We start from the raw sequence: 19,985 nt of genomic DNA, 5'->3' as shown, positions 1-19,985 counted from the left end.
CCCCCCCCCCCCTCTAGGGGTCCCAACGTTGGCACACCACCCGGTGTCTTACTCTGATACCATTTGTACTGCCCTAAGCCCACTGCTATCAGATATTGTCCACTTTAACCCATTATGTATCGTTGTCAGCCTCACGATTTTAATACGCATCTACTAGAGAGAGGTTTTCACACCCTTACAAGAAATGCTCTGTTCTCCTCTCCAACCGACGTAGGATCTCACAATCCACCCCCCTGGAGGTCCAACATCCTCGCTAGCACACCGCACAATGTCTTGACTCAGATACCATTTGTACTACCCTAAACCCACCGCTAGCAGATATTGTCCGTTTTAGCCTATTACGCATAGTTGTCAGCCTCACAATTTTAAAACGCATCTACTAGAGAGAGGTTTCCACACCCTTACAAGTAATGCTCTGTTCCCCTCTCCAATCGATGTGGGATCTCACAATCCACCTCTCCTTGGAAGCCCAACATCCTCGCTGACACACCGCCCGATGTGTGGCTCTAATACTATTTGTAATGCCCTAAGCCCACTGCTAGCAAATATTGTTTGATTTGACCCATTACACATCGTCAACAGCCTCACAATTTTAAAACGCATCTACTAGGGAGAGGTTTCCACACCCTTACAAGGAATGCTCCATTCCCCTCTCCAACCGATGGATCTCACAATCCACCCCCCACCCCCTTGGAGACCCAACGTCATCGTTGACACACCGCCTGATATCTAACTCTAATACCATTTGTAATACCCTAAGCCCACTACTAGCAGATATTGTCTGTTTTGGCCCATTACGCATCATCATCAGCCTCACAATTTTAAAACAAGCCTACAAGGGAGAGGTTTCCACACCTTTATAAAAAATACTTCATTCCCCTCTCCAACCGACGTGGGGTCTCATAAAAGGACTGACTCGCTAGTTGGTTCTTATAAGCCCGAAAAGCTGAAAGGACGGACCGACTCCTAGTATATCCAAATATTCAATATCTAGCATGAACCTGAACTACAGAGAAGAAACAGGGGCAGGGAAGTCTAAAACTTCTCCTGTCTCATTCAAAAACATGTAATGTTCTACAGAAATTGTCCAATTCATAAGTAGGTGAGCTGTGTTTCCTGCATAAGTCACCATGTAATAATGCTAACAGAAAGTGACTAATTATCTATACATATTCTAAATGGCTCAAGAGGTTGTCATAACATCCCAGCGCCAAATTGTCCCATCTTCACAGCAGCTCAGAATTATACTGAAACACAAACCAATGTTTTTTCTTTTCTTTTTACATGTTCGATGTCGACTGAAACGAACGAGATATCGATAAATTGGAGAGTTCATATGTAACAAGAACATTGCTTACCTTCCATCAAAGGACATGGCTGTCTGTCTGATGGGAGACTTCGACTGGGCATGAGACAGCCTAGATGAGAAAATGAACAAGAAAACTTGTGAGTGATGCTGGAGTTGAGAAACCAGTGTTGAAATATAAAAGAGTTGAACAAACCTTGCAATAAGAACTGGGGGGCTCGACTGAAGTTCCCAAACAAAAATTTTTCCTTCCCTATTTCCTGGAGTATTGAAAAAAGGAACCAGGGAGATCTCCATGGATCAGTTGGCAATTTGAATTTACGAGAATTATGTTGTGAAACGAACCAAGCCCACTGCTAATTGATATTGTCCTCTTTGGGTTTTTCCTTTCGGGTTTTCTCTCAAGGTTTTAAAACGTGTTTGCTAGGGAGAGGTTTCCACACCCTTATAAGGAATGCTTCGTTTCCTTCTCCAACTGAGGTGAGATCTCATAATCCACCCCCCTTGGAGGTCGGCGTCCTCGCTGGCACATCGCTCGGTGTCTAGCTCTGATACCATTTGAAACAGCCCAAGCCTACCGCCAGCAGATATTGTCCTCTTTGGGCTTTTCCTTTCAGGTTTTCCCTCAAGATTTTTAAAACGTGTCTGCTAGGGAGAGGTTCCACACCCTTATAAGGAATGCTTCATTCCCCTCTCCAACCGATGTGGAATCTCACAATCCACTCCCCTTGGAGGTTAGCGTCCTCGTAGACACACCACTTGGTGTCTAACTCTGATACCATTTGAAACAGCCCAAATCCACTGCCAACAGATATTGTCCTCTTTGAGCTTTCTCTTTCGGATTTTTCCTCAAGGTTTTAAAACGCGTCTACTAGGGAGAGGTTTCCACACCCTTATAAGGAATGATTCGTTCTCCTCTCCAACTGATGTGGGATCTCTGTTGCAATGCCTTGCATGAGTTAGGTGATATGATTTCAAAGCATAAAACGATACATGGCACGGAATTACCTATAGCAGCTGCATTGTAATGAAAATCACAGGAAAACTTGATGAACCAAATATCACATTCAGGAACAGGGTACTTCTGAAGAATATCCACAGTACCCTGAAGATGAAAAAAATGGTAGATTTTCTGAATAGTGTGTATCTTGGGCAAAAATAGAAGATATATAATAGAATGATATTCCAGAAATAAATAGAGATGAGAATCAGACCTCTCCAGGTGACTGCTCCTTCATTTTAGGTTCCCACAACACTATTTCATTGTCAACACTCTGGAATGCACAAACAGTCCTTATTACTGGTACTGATAATAATATAGAAACATCTATGACAATAATTTATCCATTCTCTTTCTCGGGCCAAGAGTGTAACGGCTCAAGCCCACCACTAGCCGATATTGTCTTCTTTGGGTTTTCCCTTTTGGGGTTCCCCTCAAGGTTTTTAAAACGCGTCTGCTAGGGAGAGGTTTCCACACCCTTATAAAGGGTGTTTCGTTCTCCTCCCAACCGATGTGGGATCTCACAATTCACACCCTTTCAGGGCCCAGCGTCCTCGCTAGCACTCATTCCCTTCTCCAATCGACGTGGAACCCCCTAATCCACCCCCTTTGGGGCACAGCATACTTGCTAACACACCGCCTTGTGTCCACCCCCATTCGGGACTCAGCCTCCTCGCTGGCACAACGCTCAGTGTCTGACTTTGATACTATTTGTAATGGCCTAAGTCCACCGCTAGCAAATACTGTCCTCTTTGAGTTTTCCCTTTCGAGCTTCCCCTCGAGGTTTTTAAAACACGTTTGCTAGGGAGAGATTTGCACACCCTTATAAAGGGTGTTTCGTTCTCCTCCCCAATCGATGTGAGATCTCACAAAGGGGATAGCCACATAGGCTTGTGCCTTCGGGTCCAGGGAATCAACATGCCAGTTCTAGATTTCTAAAACTAGAAAATCCTAGATATCTTCCAAAGTTGACATTAGAGCATGTCCATAGTAAACATATATAAGTTACAAAGCACAAAATACAGATACAAGACACCGACACGACATGTCATATTTTTAAAATCTTAAACATAGACGCTGCAAGCACACATTTATTAAATAATAACTTTAAAATATATCACGTTTATACAAGAAGAAAATTCAAGGTCAATGTGTATGTATATGATTAAAAAATAGCTTGAAATGTAACACGATAATCTTGGGTGAGAAGTGCTCGTGGGGGTACGACAACGGTGCTTTTGGCACGGCAAAGACACTCCCATATATACTCTTAAAATCACCTAGAAAACTCGATATCAACGGAAAGAGAAGCTGGCTGACCTTTGAAAGAATAAAATCACCAAGCCACCTACTGCAGTCAACATAATTTGAATGAACTGATGCTATGAACACCTGAATCAGCAAAACATATTTAGATTCAGAGGATAAATGTCAATCTGAAACATGAAAATGTATGATACTTACTGGGAACTGGACATACTTTGTGGGAAATTTTGATGGAAGATCTGTCCAGGTAAACGATTTTTCCACGTACGTCCAGAACTCTGAATCAAGCAACAACACGAAGAGCTAGTTTAACAAAAACTGAAACTTAGCCTTTGCACATTAGAAGTTCGAATCGATAGCGTGGAACAACTTGGACAATGAATTCAGATAGAACGAAGCCACAGGGCACGAAAATAAGAAAATCAAAATCCAATGAGGTTCTGTTGGTTGAATTATAATTCATACTTGAACCAGTAAGACGAAAAAGGAAACTGATTACTTAATCTTAATAGAATATCATTGGCAATTGGTTTAAGCAAAGAGATAAATGCAATGCCCTACCTTTCATTGACCAAATTTTTACAGTGTTGTCCATGCCACAGCTTGCGATGCGATAAATATCCGATGGATGGAAATCCTAAAGCATATACAACGTCAGTAAAATTTATATACTCGGTTTCAAACCCGACCCAAAGATGAGTGCATAAAAGTTCACTAAACATACAACTAGAAGATCGAATATAGTCTATCCTTACCACGCTTAAGACCTCATTACGATGACCACCTGCACCAGCAAATACCAAAATGCAAATACCTGTATGAACATTCCATAATCGAACAGATTCGTCCTGGACACTTCAAACCATTAGTCAAGGTAATTTTAAGAGAATGTAAGGATATATCTTAATTCTTATCCAAAACGAATCGAAGGGTATAGTTCGGCACCGTACTTTGCTAGCAGAGATCACTAGTGATGGTTTCAGTGGCTGAGTCCTGATTTCGTTTATTGAATCACCATGACCAACAAAACTCTGCAGAGAAGAGCAGATCCAAGTAGTAGGAAATAAGTCAAATCTAAGCTCCATGGCTAGTTCATCTAGCTGACTACAGTATGCAAATATTATGTTCAACAGTTTCAACTTTTTTCATGGCCATCTACCATTTCCATGTTTATGAACTTCCCACCCTCTCTTTCCCTTAGCTATGAATTGGATGGTGCTTGCGATTTCAAGGTTTATTTATTTCCCTTCTGTATATAGACTGGCAGTATGCTGCTCAGTGAGTGGATTGTTTGTCTATATCAACTATTTCCTTTCTGTATATACCGGTTTCATGCTGTACGGTGTGGGTTGTTCGTCCACCTCTTCAATATCTTCAATTATCTTCCTCTTTTTTATAAGAGATTTATTCATGACATTAAAATACATATAAAAACAGAGGAAAAAATAAGACATGTCCCACAACTGAATCAACAAGCAACATGTGAGATCACACATCGGTTGGGGAGGAGAACGAAACATTCTTTATAGGGGTGTGGAAACCTCTCCCTAGTAGACGCGTTTTAAAAACCTTATGGGAAAGCCCGAAAGGGAAAACCCAAACAGGAAAATATCTACTAGCAGTGGGCTTCGGCCGTTACACAACAAGTCTAGAAAAACATCATCCAGTTATATGCATATACATTCTTGAAGTGTAAGTAAAACTATTTTTCAAACTTTTCATTGGAAAATGAAACTGTTAAAATCTGACAATTATGATCCAAAGAGATACCTTATATATCTTTTCACTGCCAGCATCAATAACACGGATTATACCATTGATTCCACCAGCAACAACAAATGGGGAGCCATCGACGTTGAACGCCCAGCTTACAGTGTAAAAAGACTCATCCTTCTGATCTACAAAGTACATGGGGAACTCAATGTAACTTGAGAATATAAATAGATCTGGGGTTGAACTACAACACAGTCACTCACATCTTCGTCGACATAGGACTGCAACACGGCTATAACACCCCCTTCAAGACATTGATAAACTGTAACCTGCAAACATATTGAGTAACATTAAAACAGCACCACAGTTTCAAATTCAGCAACCATGTCATTGCGTGGAGACAATTGCGTGGAGACAATGTTAGGAACCACGACTCTCCACAATGGTATGGTATTGTCCATTTTGAGCATAAGCTCTCATGATTTTGCTTTTGGTTTCCCCAAAAGACCTCATGTTAGTAGAGATGTATCCCTTACTTGTCGCCCATGATCATCCCCTTAATTAGCAATTGTGGGACTCTCTCCCAACAATCCTCCCCTCGAACAAAGTACAACATAGAGCCTCCCCTGAGGCCTATGTAGCCCTCAAATAATCTCCCTTTCTCGACTCCTTTCTCTGGAGCCCTCGAACAAAGCACACCCTTTGTTCAACACTTAGTCACTTTTGACTACACTCTCGAGGCTAGCAACTTCTTTGTTCGACACTTAAGAATTCTATTGACATGACTAAGTTAAGAAGTGACTCTGATACCATGTTAGGAACCACGACTCTCCACAATGGTATGATATTTTCTACTTTGAGCATAAGCTCTCATGACTTTGCTTCGGGCTTCCCCAAAAAGCCTCATACCAATGGAGATGTATTCCTTACTTATAAACCCATGATCATCCCCTTAATTAGCCAACGTGGGACTCCCTCCCAACAATCCTCAACAATTTCATAGCACCTGAGTTTTAGGTTAAGTAACAAGCACCATTTCTCCTTCAGTAAATCTCAATTTACAAATATCAGAATGCTATTCCTTTATTTACAAGAGTATAATTAGAAGTGGAGGCATTTTAACCTAAACCAATCGGGTTTTACAGCTCAAGCATCACAATTGGGAACCCAAGACATCAAAACACAAACAAGCCCACTCAAAATCAAACAAAACCCGAAGCCGTACGGCGCAGCATTCCAACATATACAGTAAAATCGACGAACTCAAACACCAAGAACGCAATACTAATCGAAATTCATCAAACACTTCGAAAATAAAACATCGGTCACTCCCAAATTTGCCATTCAATGCTGCACAATCCTTTCCCTGCATATTCCAAAGAAATAAAACAACGTGTGAAGCGCTCACCCGATTGCCGCCAACAGTGGCAAAGACGTTGAAGTAGCGAGAGTCGATGAAGTTGAAAACTACAGCATAAAGAGGCCTTTTCCCTTCTTGAAGCCGGTTGGTGACCCTGTATTCCCTCTTCCTCGACGGAGTTAACGAACCCACCACTGGTTCGGAGCCTAAAGAGTACTTCGCCATACGCGCGAAATGGCAGAGACAGAGACGGGGAGAGAGTTTGTCTAGACGGGCAGTAAGAAGAAGGGCAAAAGTGAGGACTTCGGGCAGGTGATCCGCCCAATTAATTTAATTTTTTTTTAGTAACAATTTAAATTAAATAAATTCAAATTAATAAAAATTTGATAAGATTTATTATAAATTTGATATTGTGAATACTAAATTATTACAAATTTTTATTAATGGTATGAAAATTGAAGGCCCGAAAGTATATTTTCTACTTGAGTTTGAGTTCCAATACGTAAAAGGAAGCAAATGAGTGTTCGGTAGATATGTTTATTTAATTCACAGAACAGGGGCTCCATACGGACTCTCCCCGAACAGGACGGAAATTTTCTGTTTAAACGGGCAATGGGAGAGAGAGTGGCTTAATGATACCTTTAGAGATAAAATGATCTTAATTCTTTATATAGTTGTAAATAATACAAACAATGCCATATAATTTTTACACATTAATTGTAAAATAATTGTCACGTCGATTTTCATATTTTATTTTGTACGAAAAGCGATTTTGAGAACAATGACAAAGTTCAAAGGTATTTTTTCTAGAACAAAATGGATAGAAGTGAAACTTTTCAAAGTCTAGAGGTATAAGTGTAACCCGCAACCCGACATGATACCCTTTTAACTACAAGCATTTTTTTGGGCAAACTTCGTTGGACGACACGACATTCTCGTTCCCAAGGATCCAATATGACCACTTAAGTCTATGTTGCCATGATATTGTTCTATGGAAGCAGGCGGGTAAAAGTTCGGCCCGGTTTTTTTTGGTGTCGTTGTGGAGGGATTGACATTTCTAATGCATATTCAGTCAAACCGGCATGGCCCCATTGATTTTTCGATTGGAGCATCCAAGAGTACAATTCGATTCTACTTGACTAATCCCCATGCTCATCTAAAGAGGGAGTTTGCTTTACTCAACTCTCTTTTCGATAACAAGGCAAAACCTCCCGACTTAATATTAATTAGTTTCGAATGAAGAATGAAGAGTGCCCTGCCCCTACAACCATGAATAATAAGAGTAAGTAAGAGGATACCTATCATTGGACAAGAAGATGAGTCAAAATTGACCAATTCTGCACTTTCTGCTGTGTGTGTGATAGAGTGAGAGGCATATTTTAATGCAAAAACAATGTAAGATGACGAAGGAGATCCAACTCACTTGGTCCAATCCATCAACAAATGTCATAGAGAAAAAGAATGAAAATGGAACACAATACTATTTTTGTAACGGTCCACGCACACCGTTAGCATATATTATTCTTTTTTACACTTTTCTTTTCGGGTTTTCTCTTGAGGTTTTTAGAACGCGTCCGAAGCATCTTTTACAAGGGTGTAGAAACCTTTCCCTAGCAGACGTGTTTTAGAAACTTTGAGGGAAAGCCCGAAAGGAAAAGCCTTAAAGAGAACAATATCTACAAACGGTGGACTTGGAGTGTTACAATTTTTCTTCTCTCTCAGCGGTTGCTATCTGGTTTTGTTCTTATTTTCTATGAGTTTTTAAGTCTTTTAACAAGGATGACAGGTTAACATTTAGCCCCAAGACAACAAAGCATTGTTGCTTCATAGTCTCCTAAGTGCAGTCTTTTTGGCCTTATGCATTAGGAAGGGAGCAAAGATTGCAGGCAGAAAATGCTTAGTTTTGGAGAAGTAAACCAACTAGAAAAAACCAGATATAAACATGGGCGAGCTAAAAGATATTGTCCTCTTTGGACTTTTCTTTCCGGACTTCCCCTCAAAGTTTTAAAATGCGTCCACTAGGGAGAGGCTTTCACACCTTTATAAGGAATGCTCCGCTTCCCTCTCCAACCGATGTGAGATCTCACAAAACATAACCATGGCCATACAAAGCAATTCAAAGGCAGAGAACGGAAAAACACTAGCAGATATTATCCTCTTTGAGTTTTTCCTTCCGGGTTTCCCCTCAAGGCTTTAAAACACGTCCACTAGGAAGAGGTTTCCACACCCTTATAAGGAATGATCTGTTCCCCTCTCCAACCGACGTGAGATCTCACAAAATATAACCATGGCCATACAAAGCAGTCCAAAGGCAGAAGAAGGGAAAAACGCTAGCAGATATTGTCTTCTTTGAGTTTTCTCTTCCGGGTTTTCCCTCAAAGCTTTAAAACACGTCCACTAGGAAGAGGTTTCCACACCCTTATAAAGAACGATTTGTTCCCCTCTCCAATCGACGTGGGATCTCACAAAACATAACCATAATAGTCATACAAACCAGTCCAAAAGGCAGAAGAAGAAACAAAAAAACTCAACCTATCATATCATTCAAGAATCTCAAATCAATCATCTTCATTTTTGAAGTTTTGTTAATGCATTTCTGAGTCACTAGTGTTTTTCAATAACCAGAAAGGAGAATCAGTCTACCCAAAGGCTTGAAATTGCTTGCAGACAAACGAAATAGTAATGCCAAGATATTGACAATTAAGGAATCACTATGGCGCCGGCAAGGCTCAAATATAAAGTAGAATCATTCTTATCTCACCTGGCATTGGCCATTTCAGAGAATGCTGCTCCTCTCTTTCTCTCTGTCACTCTTCTAGACCACAGAGCTGAAAAAATGGCAGGCAAAAGCATGTTTCGGTATGCTGATGGCTTCGACAAGTTTCTGATGTTTTTTGGGACTTTGGGTAGCATAGGAGATGGATCACAGATCCCTCTCACGATGTTCCTTCTTAAGGATGTAATCAATGCTTATGGAGACAAGAACAGTGGCTTGACAAACGATATGGTTGACAAGGTAAGGCTTGCTCCTCTTTGTTATGTTGCCTTTTCTTATGGAAAACTCTGTAGTTGATTTGATTGAGAGGAAATTAACAACGAATACTTCAAACAAATAATCATGGCTAGATAGAAAGGACAGAAGGTAAAGTGAACAAACTACACATTTGCAAAAAGCGAGAGAGAAGAACTGTTAGATCCCACATCGATTGGAGAGAGGAACGAGTGCCAGCAAGGACGCTGGACTCCGAAGGGGAGGGGAACGAGTGCCAGCGAGGACATTGGACCCCGAAGGGGTGGATTGTGAGATCTCACATCAGTTAGGGAGGAGAACGAAGCATTCTTTATAAGAGTGTGGAAACTTCTCCCTAACAGACACGTTTTAAAGACCTTGAGGGGAAACCCGAAAGGGAAAACCCAAAGAAGACAATATTTGCTAGGGTGGTTTGGGCTGTACAAATGGTATCATAGACAGACAACGAGTGATGTGCCAGCGAGGAGGTTGAGCCTTGAAAGGGGGTGGACACGAGGCGGTGTGCCAACAAGGACACTAGGCCCCGAAGGGAGGTGGATTGGGGGGTCCCACATCGATTGGAGAAGGGAACGAGTGCCAGCGAGTACGCTGGGCCACGAACAGGGTAGATTGTGAGATCCCACATCGGTTGAAGAGAAGAACGAAGCATTCTTCATAAGGGTGTGGAAACTTCTCCCTAGCAGACACGTTTTAAAAACCTTGAGAGTAAGCCCAAAGAGGATAATATCTGTTAGCAGTGGGCGTGGACTGTTGAGACTGAAACAAAGAATATGTCCAACTGGACCACATACCATAACATAAAACATAATGTTCAGCCGACAAAACAATAACTTACAGCTCTCAATCATATATTGTTTGATCATAAGGCAACCAAAGGAGGCAGAGAAAGAAAACAGTTTCTACAATAGGGAGATGCCTTCCTGACGAGAGGAAAAACACTAGAAACTGCATTTAATTATGAACTTTTGCATTTGTTACCCAACCTACAGGCTAAATGCTGTTAGTGATATAGTTTGTACAGCAATTTGTTGTTAACTTGCTATTCTAATATGTTTCAGTTTGCACTGCGTCTACTTTACGCTGCAGTTGGCGTCGGACTTTCAGCCTTCGTGGGTGAGCCTATTTGCTGGAAATTTATTCATGGGGTAAGAGGGTAATAGTTTATGTTTTTCTCACTAAGCTTCACAATTTGAACTTTTCAGAGGGATTGTGTTGGGCAAGAACAGCAGAGAGACAGACATCTAGGATGAGAATGGAATATTTGAAATCTGTGCTTAAACAAGAAGTTAGTTTCTTCGATACCCAAACCGGTTCGACGACTCATGAGGTTGTCTCCCTCATTTCCTCCGACGCTAGTTCAATCCAAGTCGCCTTATGTGAAAAGGTTCGGTTTCAGATAAACTATCAATGAATCTATTTGGCTATCCACATAACTACTAATTACCAGAAACTATGTTAGAGATATTTATCAGCAAGGTTTAATGTAACACCCCAAATCCACCGCTAGCAGATATTGTCCTCTTTGGGCTTTCCCTTTCGGGCTTCCCCTCAAGGCTTTAAAACGCGTTTGCTAGGGGAAGGTTTCCACACCCTTATAAATGATGGTTTGTTCTCCTCCCCAACCAATGTGGGACATCACAATCCACCCCGCTTCGGGGCCCAGCGTCCTCGCTGGCACTCTTTCCTTCCTCCAATCAATGTGGGACCGCCCCCAAATCCACCCCCCTTTGGGGCCCAGCGTCCTTACTAGCACACTGCCTCGTGTCTACCCCCTTTGGGGAACAGCGAGAAGGCTAGCACATCGTCCAGTGTCTGGCTCTGATACCATTTGTAAGGCCCCAGATCCACCACTAGCAGATATTGTCCTCTTTGGGCTTTCCCTTTCGGTCTTCCCCTCAAGGCTTTAAAACGCATTTGCTAGGGGAAAGTTTCCACACCCTTATAAATGGTGGTTTGTTCTCCTCCCCCAACCAACATGGGACATCACATTTAAACTATATATATAGACAAGATTTTCTAATATGTTAGAGATCAGAAGTAAAGAGAAAGGATCATCCATAAATATGAAGAACACAGATAGCCCAATAGATATCAATAATTTCATCTACCATCATGCAGGAATATCTCATTCTTTCTTTCTGTGCAGATACCTGACTGCCTTACTTACATGTCAACATTCTTCTTCTGCCACGTATTTGCCTTTATAGTATCGTGGAAGTTCACCTTTGCAGTCATCCCGCTCTCGGCCATGTTCATTGGTCCAGGGCTTGTGTTCGGCAAGATTATGATGGACCTGATAATGAAAATGATTGAATCTTATGGTGTGGCTGGAGGGATTGCAGAGCAAGCAGTATCTTCAATAAGAACTGTATATTCATACGTAGGAGAAAGGCAAACACTGGAAAAGTTCAGCCAAGCACTCCAAAAAAGTATGGAATTTGGGATTAAGTCCGGTTTGGTGAAGGGATTGATGCTTGGAAGTATGGGAATCATTTACGCTGGTTGGGGCTTTCAAGCTTGGATCGGCACTTATTTGGTCACTGAGAAAGGAGAAAAAGGAGGCAATGTTTTTATAGCTGGTTTCAACGTTCTAATGGGAGGGCTGTGAGTTTTCTTCATCATCTATATCCAGTTCATTCATTGCTGTAGTTAGTTTGCATAATTCCATTCACCTTTTCTTCTATAAATTCGACGTTTTCAGGAGTATATTGAGTGCATTGCCTCATCTAACCTCGATCACAGAAGCAACATCTGCAACTGCTCGTATCCTTGAAATGATCGATCGTGTTGCTGAGACAGACAGAGAAGACAAAAAGGAGAAAGCTCTATCTCACGTGAAAGGAGAAATTGAATTTCGAAACGTATATTTTAGTTATCCGTCAAGGCCTGATACGCCTGTATTACGAGGATTCAATCTGAAGGTTCCAGCAGGGAAGAGAGTAGGACTCATAGGAGGAAGCGGATCTGGGAAGTCCACGGTTATCTCGCTGCTTGAAAGGTTTTATGATCCTACTGATGGAGAAATACTCTTAGATGGACATAAAATAAAAAGATTTCAGCTAAAATGGCTAAGATCTCAAATGGGTCTGGTGAATCAGGAACCTGTTCTATTTGCTACTTCAATAAAAGAGAACATAATATTTGGAAAAGATGGAGCTTCAATGGAACAAGTGATAAATGCAGCTAAAGATGCAAATGCACACGACTTCATCGTTAAGCTACCAGAAGGTTACGATACTCAAGTAAGTTTTAGTCGCGTATTTACTTACAGAATTAGGTTGCTGTCTAAGACTTCACGGCTCGAAAACTAGTTATCAACTGCAAAACAAAGAAGTGTATGAAATAGATCAGCCTCTTGTGTAGTTTGAAACAAATACAACAATTTGAAACTAAAAAATAATGGAATGTAGCTTAGTATGCTTTAAAAAACCTTTGGTATGTCGACTTCTTTTCAGGTCGGTCAGTTTGGTTTCCAAATGTCTGGAGGTCAAAAGCAACGGATTTCCATAGCGAGAGCTCTTCTTCGGGACCCAAAAATACTGTTACTTGATGAAGCAACCAGTGCACTGGATGCACAATCTGAACGAATGGTACAGGAAGCAATTGATAAGGCATCAAAAGGAAGGACGACGATCACCGTTGCACATCGTCTTTCAACAATACAAACGGCACATCAAATTGTAGTTCTTAAAGCTGGGCAAGTAATTGAATCGGGTTCACACAATGAGCTGATGCTGTTGAACAATGGACAGGGTGGGGAGTATCTAAGGATGGTGCAGTTGCAGCAGATGGCAGTGCAGAATGAAACTTTCTATGATTCCAATATTGAAATGGATAGAAGATATCGCCATAGGATGAGTACTCCCACAAGCCCAATCAGTGTGAGATCCAGTGGATATAGTACTCCAGTATTATATCCCTTCAGCTCAGCTATGTCTGTCTCGATGGGAACACCGTACTCTTACTCCGTCCAGTTTGATCCCGATGATGAAAGCTTTGAAGAAGATAGAAAACATCCAGCTTATCCTTCTCCTTCCCAGTGGCGTTTACTGAAAATGAATGCACCGGAATGGGGACGAGCACTGCTTGGATGTTTAGGTGCTTTAGGCTCAGGAGCAGTGCAACCCATTAACGCGTATTGCGTAGGAGCACTCATATCAGTTTATTTTCGCGCCGATGAGCCCAACATTAAGTCTAAAGCCAGAAACTTGTCACTTATCTTCTTAAGCATTGGCATTTTCAACTTCTTAACAAATGTCCTGCAACATTACAATTTTTCAATCATGGGAGAAAGACTAACGAAGCGGGTGCGTGAGAAAATACTCGAAAAGCTTATGACATTTGAAATTGGATGGTTCGATCAAGATGAGAACACAAGTGCAGCCATTTGTGCAAGGTTATCAACTGAAGCCAACATGGTCCGTTCCCTTGTCGGAGACAGAATGTCATTACTGGTCCAAGCAGTTTTTAGTGCAGCCTTTGCTTACACTGTGGGACTTGTGCTCTCATGGAGGTTAACTCTGGTGATGATTGCAGTGCAGCCACTAGTCATTGGTAGCTTCTACGCAAGGAGTGTGTTGATGAAGAGCATGGCTGAAAAATCCCGAAAAGCACAAAGAGAAGGCAGCCAACTTGCAAGTGAAGCGGTAACGAACCATAAAACCATCGTTGCATTCTCGTCTCAGAAAAAGATACTCGGGCTCTTTGCTGCCACGCTTAAAGCTCCTAAGAAAGAAAGTGCCAGACAGTCTTGGATATCTGGCCTTGGCCTATTCAGTTCCCAGTTCTTTAACACTGCTTCAACAGCTTTAGCCTACTGGTATGGTGGGAGGCTATTGACACAAAACATGATATCCTCAGAGCACATCTTTCAAGCATTCTTGATATTGCTATTCACCGCATATATCATAGCCGACGCTGGAAGTATGACTTCCGATATATCTAGAGGAAGCAATGCTGTTGGATCAGTGTTTGCAATCCTAGACAGGAAGACTGAAATCGATCCCGATCACAAATCAAGACGGGATCTCAAAAGACGGTTAAAGGGTAAAGTGGAGCTCAGGAGTGTTTCTTTCTCATATCCAACAAGACCGGAACAGATAGTTTTAAGGGGACTGAGCCTTAAAATTGATGCAGGAAAAACAGTAGCACTGGTGGGGCAAAGTGGCTCTGGAAAATCTACTATCATTGGACTTATAGAAAGGTTTTATGATCCCTCAAGTGGGTCTATACACATTGACGAACAGGACATTAAGAACTACAATTTGAGATGGTTAAGGTCACAAATAGCATTAGTCAGTCAAGAGCCAACTCTTTTTGCTGGAACTATCAGAGAAAACATTGCCTATGGAAAAGAGGAAGCAGGGGAATCAGAGATCAGACAAGCAGCTGTTCTTGCCAATGCTCATGAGTTCATAAGGTAAACAGAACTATATACTTCCTAAGCTCTCTTCCTTCCCTTTCCTCATTAGAATAAAGTTCAAATTCATTTCGGATCTAAACCTGGTTGGAGACTGAGTCCCACGTTGGTTAATTTAGGGAATGATCATGGGTTTATAAGTGAGGAATACTATCTCCATTGGTATAAGACCTTTTGGGGAAGCCCAAAGCAAAGCCATGAGAGGTTATGCTCAAAGTGGACAATATCATACCATTGTGAAGAGTCGTGATTCCTAACATGGTATCAAAGTCATACCCTAAACTTAGCTATGTCAACAGAGTCCTCGAGTGTCGAACAAAGAAGTTGTGAGCCTCAAAGAAGTAGTCAAAAGTGACTCAAGTGTCGACAAAGGGTGTACTTTGTTCGATGACTCCAAAGAAAGGAGTCGAGCCTCGATTGAGGGGAGGCTGTTTGAGGGCTCTGTAGGCCTCAGAGGAGGCTCTATAGTGTACTTGTTCGAGGGGAGGATTGTTGGGAGGGAGTCCTACATTGGCTAATTTAGGAAATGATCATGAGTTTATATGTAACAACCCAGGCCCACCGCTAGTAAATATTGTCCTCTACGGTCTTTCCCTTTCAGGCTTCCTCTCAAGATTTTTAAAACGTCTCTGCTAGGGAGAGGTTTCCACACCCTTATAAAGGGTATTTTGTTCTCCTCCCCAACCGATGTGGGATCTCAAGAAGTGAGAAATACTATTTCTATTGGTATGAGGCCTTTTGGGGAAGCCCAAAGCAAAGCCACGAAAGCTTATACTCAAAGTGGACAATATCATACCACTGAGAGTCGTGATTCCTAACAAAACCATCCATCAAAGAGTTACCCACCAAAACAAGAGATTTCATTAAACAACATTACACTTTAACATATTTCTATTCTAACAGTGGAATGAAAGATGAGTATAACACATACTGCGGCGAGAGAGGAGCGCAGCTATCAGGCGGGCAAAAGCAAAGAATCGCACTGGCAAGAGCGATCCTGAAGAACCCATCAATCCTGCTGCTAGATGAGGCAACAAGCGCGCTCGACAGCGTATCAGAGAATTTGGTGCAGGAAGCCCTAGAGAAGATGATGGTAAACAGAACCTGCATAATCGTCGCCCACCGCTTATCGACGATTCAGAAGGCGAACACCATCGCCGTGATCAAGAACGGGAAAGTTGTGGAACAAGGATCGCACAATGAGCTAATTTCAATGGGGCGCCGTGGTGAGTACTATTCTTTGACAAAATCGCAGGCCGGAAACTTCCCTCCGCGCTGAATCGTTCAAATTTCATGTAGGGTTTATGGGTTTAAGCTTGTTGTAATTGTAAGCCCAGATATTGAATCACTTAGAACAATTTTTCTATGAACATGATGAACCCACGTCAAATTAGAATTAGAAAAAATGGCTCTTGTTTAGTACCAAACAATGAAGTGGAAATTCCAACCCCTATTATAAAATAATAATTAAAAATAAATAAATAAATAGTGTTGTGTTTATCTAGAAATGTTCCTTTAGTCTGTTGGGTCTCGAGTCAAAAAATCCGAGATGGAAGAGATAGTTTTCGAATAAATAAGATGGAGACGGGATTATAATTTCCATCGTCGTTTCGATCTCGAACTGATTATTTATTACTATGGTGTAACATTCAAATTTAAATATTATAATTATTTTTATATAATGTAATATCGTGTTTTTATTATGATATTTTATAACATTTTATTTAAACCGTTATATTTAGAATTATCCATTTATTTATTTATTAAGAATTGTTATTATGGTAGGAAATAAATTTGAGAAAAAGCGATTTTCACTTTACGACCCATCAGTTCAACCTATAGGGTCGAGAACTCAGTTTAAATCAAAGTGGGAAGAAATTAAAAATTATATTTGTTAGACGAACACGACTCTCCACAATGGTATGATATTGTCTAGTTTGAGATTAAACTCTCATGGCTTTGCTTTAGGCTTCCCCAAAAGGTCTCGTACTAATAGAGTTAGTATTACTCACTTATAAATCCATGATCATTCCCTAAATTAGCCGATGTGGGACTTTTATCATCCAATAATATTCATTGTCACGCCCTGTTATATATATCGCTCCCAAATGCTTAATTATGTTAAAGAATTTTCGATATTAAAATTTAAATTTTTAGAAATTATGTTGGTAGGATGTTTCAAATATTAATAATTTTTAAAAAATTGAAAATAATAAATAAATATAAAATATAACTCTTTTAAAATTAAATATCTAACAATATTTATTTAATTGTTTCTCAAATAAAATTACAGACACTAAAATAAATATTTTAAAAAATTAATTTCTCGATCTTCTACAGTCGGCCGTGATTGGGCGGTGGAGACACTTCCGACTAAAGACGCCGCCCAAAAAGTCCGTCAAATGACGTCATTTTCAGAAAAGTTTCCACAAGACAAACACCCAAAAACTCCAAATAACCCTCACCGGCGAGCCGTCGGGCACGGCGACGCCGGAGCTAAGCGTAATCCCTGGGTATTCCGTCGCTCCCTGCTCGTTGACTTTGAACTCCGCTCCGACTCTCAAATTCTCCCTCTTGGTATTCCAGAACAAGATCTTGAACCGGACCGCCGTCGCCAAATCCAGCCGGAAAACCGCCGCCCCATTCCGGGAAACCGCCTTCCAATCCACTCCACGGGTCTCGATGGTCTCGTTTCTGAACGCCTTCTTGCCGCGGCCTTGGTGGAATCCGGGCACTGTCACGTTGCCCAGCGGCCGCCGGCTGCCGCCGGCGGCCGCTCCGACGAGTGTGAGGTTGAGATTGAGAGAGTCGTAGAAGACTGATTTGTCTTTGTTCTGGTTTTTGAGGCGCAGATCGAAGGAGACGGTGGAATTTAAAGGCGAATTTAGGGATTGATTTAAGGCTGGAATGTAAAAATGTTCGATGGAGCATTTGGGTTTGCGGGTTCGAAGGCTGAGCCATAAGAACAGAGCAGCGAAGCCGGAAGTTAAGATGAAGCTGAAACAACACCGGCAGCAGCCGCCGGGTTCCGTCATGTAAGGCGGCGAACGGAGAAAAGGGATCCGGTGGGAAGGAGAAGAAGAGGAAATGGGAAGTTGAGAACAGGGGGAGTACAATAATGTTGTGGGGGTAGGCAAAAGCGAGCTGGGACCGACCACAAGAAGACAAAACTCAGTGGAGGAGTACAAAAACTTACTAATTTAAATAAATAAATAAATAATGTCTATTTAACGTGTGGGACCCACCAGCTACGAACCGTGTATGATCGTGTTCGGGTTGAAGAGGAAGCGGGGATAGATTATTCCTCGTTAACTAAATGGTGACGAGGATGGAGATTGCATTCTCCAGCCACCAACTATGTAGGATTGTGTTTCGATCGAAGAAGAAGCGAGGATAGAATATTTCTCGTTAACTAAATGGTGACGAGGATGGAGATTGCATTCTCGAACCACGAACCGTGTAGGTTCGTGTTTTGATTAAAGAGGAAGTAGGGATGGATTATTCCTCATTGACTAAATGGTGGCAAGGACGGAGATTGCATTTTCTCGCCACCAACTGTGTAGGATTGTGTTTTGATTGAAGAGGAAGCGGGGATAGATTATTCCTCGTTAACCAAATGGTGACGAGGATGGAGATTGCATTTTCCAGCCACCAACCATGTAGGATCGTGTTTTGATTGAAGAGGAAGCGGGGATGGATTATTTTTCATTGACTAAATGGTGACGAGGACGGAGATTGCATTCTCCACCCACCAACCGTGTAGGATCGTGTTTCGATTGAAGAGGAAGCTTATTCATCATTGGTCTACCCCATGCACATCTCTAGTTACAATCAACCGTTAGATGTAACAATAACATAAAAAAAAAACGTGGTAACTCAGTTCTCATTTAACGGATACATTTTTGTTTCGAGTAATTTTTTAAAGCACTATTTTCTTTGGTTTTTTCAGGAAATATTTTAACTTTATGCATCAAATTGTTAATAAATATTTGTAATATTTATTTTATAAATACAAGTTGTATTTTTTTTAGACTTTGAAATGTCATGGCATCAACTCATATAATAAATTAAATCCTAACCCTATATATATATTTCCAAATATATATATAAATATAGTGGTGGGGCATCTATTTAATAAGTGAGAAGGAAGTGGTCAAAAAACAACAAATTGAAAAGTGAATGACGTCATAATTATGCTGGTTGATGATGTAATAATATCATTCATTCATAAACTATTAAAAAAATTTAATTTTTATTTTCGGTCAAATAATTTTTTTTAAAAATTTGAAGTTTTTTTTTTTCTTTAAATTAAATTTTATTTTAGTATACTAATTAAATTATTTTAAGTATATATTTTCAATCAAAATATCAGATAATCTCGTTCCACTTCATTCCAATTTTTAATAAGGACGTTGATTGGTTTAAACTAACCCAACAACGAAAAATGGTCAAGATGACGACGTTAATATTCATATGGAAAGGAACAATAAACAATATCGAATTAACTAGTAAAGAAATGTCGCCGTGAAAAAAAAAATAGTTTATTTTTCTTACAAACGTGAGTCACGTGTTTGGACTGGTGCATCTAAATGGTTCTCACAAGAGATAGGAAGATATTTCATTCGTCGTCTTTGTAAGGGTACTCTTCGGGGATTTGCTTCAACAATTTTACTTGTAATTCGAAGCTGTCGTCTCCTCTCAGCATGTCACGTAGCCATGTTACTTCGGTTTTCATTGACACCTAACCCCAACACCACACCACAATTAGAAAAAATGACAGTTTAGTTCTATTTCATCTTCGAAGTTCAAAAAGTGACTACTATAACATAAAACGAAAAAAAAAAAAAAAAAAAAAAAAAAAAAAAAAAAAAAAAAAAAAAAAAAAAAAAA

The 19,985-nt window shown here is 40.7% G+C and overlaps 4 protein-coding genes and 1 long non-coding RNA gene across 6 annotated transcripts in view; 1 reads left to right on the top strand and 4 right to left on the bottom strand.

The window, feature by feature from the left end:
* Positions 1–1,030: 1,030 nt before the first annotated feature.
* LOC111442622 (polycomb group protein FIE2) lies at positions 1,031–6,943 on the bottom strand. Its single transcript, XM_023080066.1, has 13 exons — positions 6,694–6,943; positions 5,549–5,614; positions 5,343–5,465; positions 4,523–4,603; positions 4,328–4,420; positions 4,134–4,209; positions 3,771–3,850; positions 3,627–3,698; positions 2,521–2,580; positions 2,315–2,411; positions 1,503–1,566; positions 1,359–1,418; positions 1,031–1,247 (listed from the first exon to the last, which is right to left on the bottom strand). The coding sequence occupies exons 1-13, from the start codon at positions 6,868–6,870 to the stop codon at positions 1,184–1,186; spliced, it is 1,113 nt and encodes a 370-aa protein (XP_022935834.1). The 5' UTR covers positions 6,871–6,943; the 3' UTR covers positions 1,031–1,183.
* A 489-nt stretch (positions 6,944–7,432) lies between these two features.
* LOC111442627 lies at positions 7,433–13,236 on the bottom strand. 2 transcript variants are annotated; one of them, XR_002710334.1, is made up of 5 exons: positions 13,107–13,236; positions 12,946–12,994; positions 11,844–11,969; positions 9,407–9,708; positions 7,433–7,906 (listed from the first exon to the last, which is right to left on the bottom strand). It is a non-coding gene; the product is annotated as an uncharacterized LOC111442627 (long non-coding RNA). The 2 variants fall into 2 exon arrangements; XR_002710335.1 differs by lacking the exon at positions 9,407–9,708.
* LOC111442626 (putative multidrug resistance protein) lies at positions 9,047–16,387 on the top strand. Its single transcript, XM_023080071.1, has 7 exons — positions 9,047–9,661; positions 10,735–10,789; positions 10,879–11,060; positions 11,823–12,280; positions 12,378–12,918; positions 13,132–15,095; positions 15,999–16,387. Exons 1-7 carry the CDS (start codon positions 9,359–9,361, stop codon positions 16,372–16,374), a joined length of 3,879 nt encoding a protein of 1,292 aa, XP_022935839.1. The 5' UTR covers positions 9,047–9,358; the 3' UTR covers positions 16,375–16,387.
* A 977-nt stretch (positions 16,388–17,364) lies between these two features.
* Positions 17,365–18,213, bottom strand: LOC111442624 (protein NDR1-like). The gene has a single exon (XM_023080068.1). It carries the CDS (start codon positions 18,128–18,130, stop codon positions 17,510–17,512), a length of 621 nt encoding a protein of 206 aa, XP_022935836.1. The 5' UTR covers positions 18,131–18,213; the 3' UTR covers positions 17,365–17,509.
* Positions 18,214–19,466: 1,253 nt separating this feature from the next.
* The window catches only part of LOC111442625 (trafficking protein particle complex subunit 3-like), a 4,480-nt gene continuing 3,961 nt past the window's right edge, over positions 19,467–19,985 (bottom strand). Inside the window, exon 6 of the mRNA XM_023080069.1 lies at positions 19,467–19,836. Coding sequence (XP_022935837.1) covers positions 19,714–19,836 — 123 coding nt within the window. The 3' untranslated portion in view covers positions 19,467–19,713. The remainder of the gene's footprint in view (positions 19,837–19,985) is intronic.

This window comes from Cucurbita moschata, unplaced genomic scaffold (assembly GCF_002738365.1).
Source record: "Cucurbita moschata cultivar Rifu unplaced genomic scaffold, Cmos_1.0 Cmo_Scf00005, whole genome shotgun sequence".
NCBI classification, from domain to species: domain Eukaryota; kingdom Viridiplantae; phylum Streptophyta; class Magnoliopsida; order Cucurbitales; family Cucurbitaceae; genus Cucurbita; species Cucurbita moschata.
This window is presented reverse-complemented; position numbering and strand designations above follow the sequence as displayed.

Excerpts from the sequence above, each read along its gene's own strand:
- LOC111442622 (XM_023080066.1), bottom strand. The coding sequence starts at position 6,870 with ATGGCGAAGTACTCTTTAGGCTCCGAACCAGTGGTGGGTTCGTTAACT. Across the intron at positions 5,466-5,548 it reads AGTCCTATGTCGACGAAGAT|AAGGATGAGTCTTTTTACAC; the intron begins GTGAGTGACTGT and ends TTTGTAGATCAG. Across the intron at positions 4,421-4,522 it reads TAGTGATCTCTGCTAGCAAA|GACGAATCTGTTCGATTATG; the intron begins GTACGGTGCCGA and ends TGAAGTGTCCAG.
- LOC111442626 (XM_023080071.1), top strand. The coding sequence starts at position 9,359 with ATGGCGCCGGCAAGGCTCAAATATAAAGTAGAATCATTCTTATCTCAC. Across the intron at positions 11,061-11,822 it reads AAGTCGCCTTATGTGAAAAG|ATACCTGACTGCCTTACTTA; the intron begins GTTCGGTTTCAG and ends CTTTCTGTGCAG. Across the intron at positions 12,281-12,377 it reads AACGTTCTAATGGGAGGGCT|GAGTATATTGAGTGCATTGC; the intron begins GTGAGTTTTCTT and ends CGACGTTTTCAG.
- LOC111442624 (XM_023080068.1), bottom strand. The coding sequence starts at position 18,130 with ATGACGGAACCCGGCGGCTGCTGCCGGTGTTGTTTCAGCTTCATCTTA.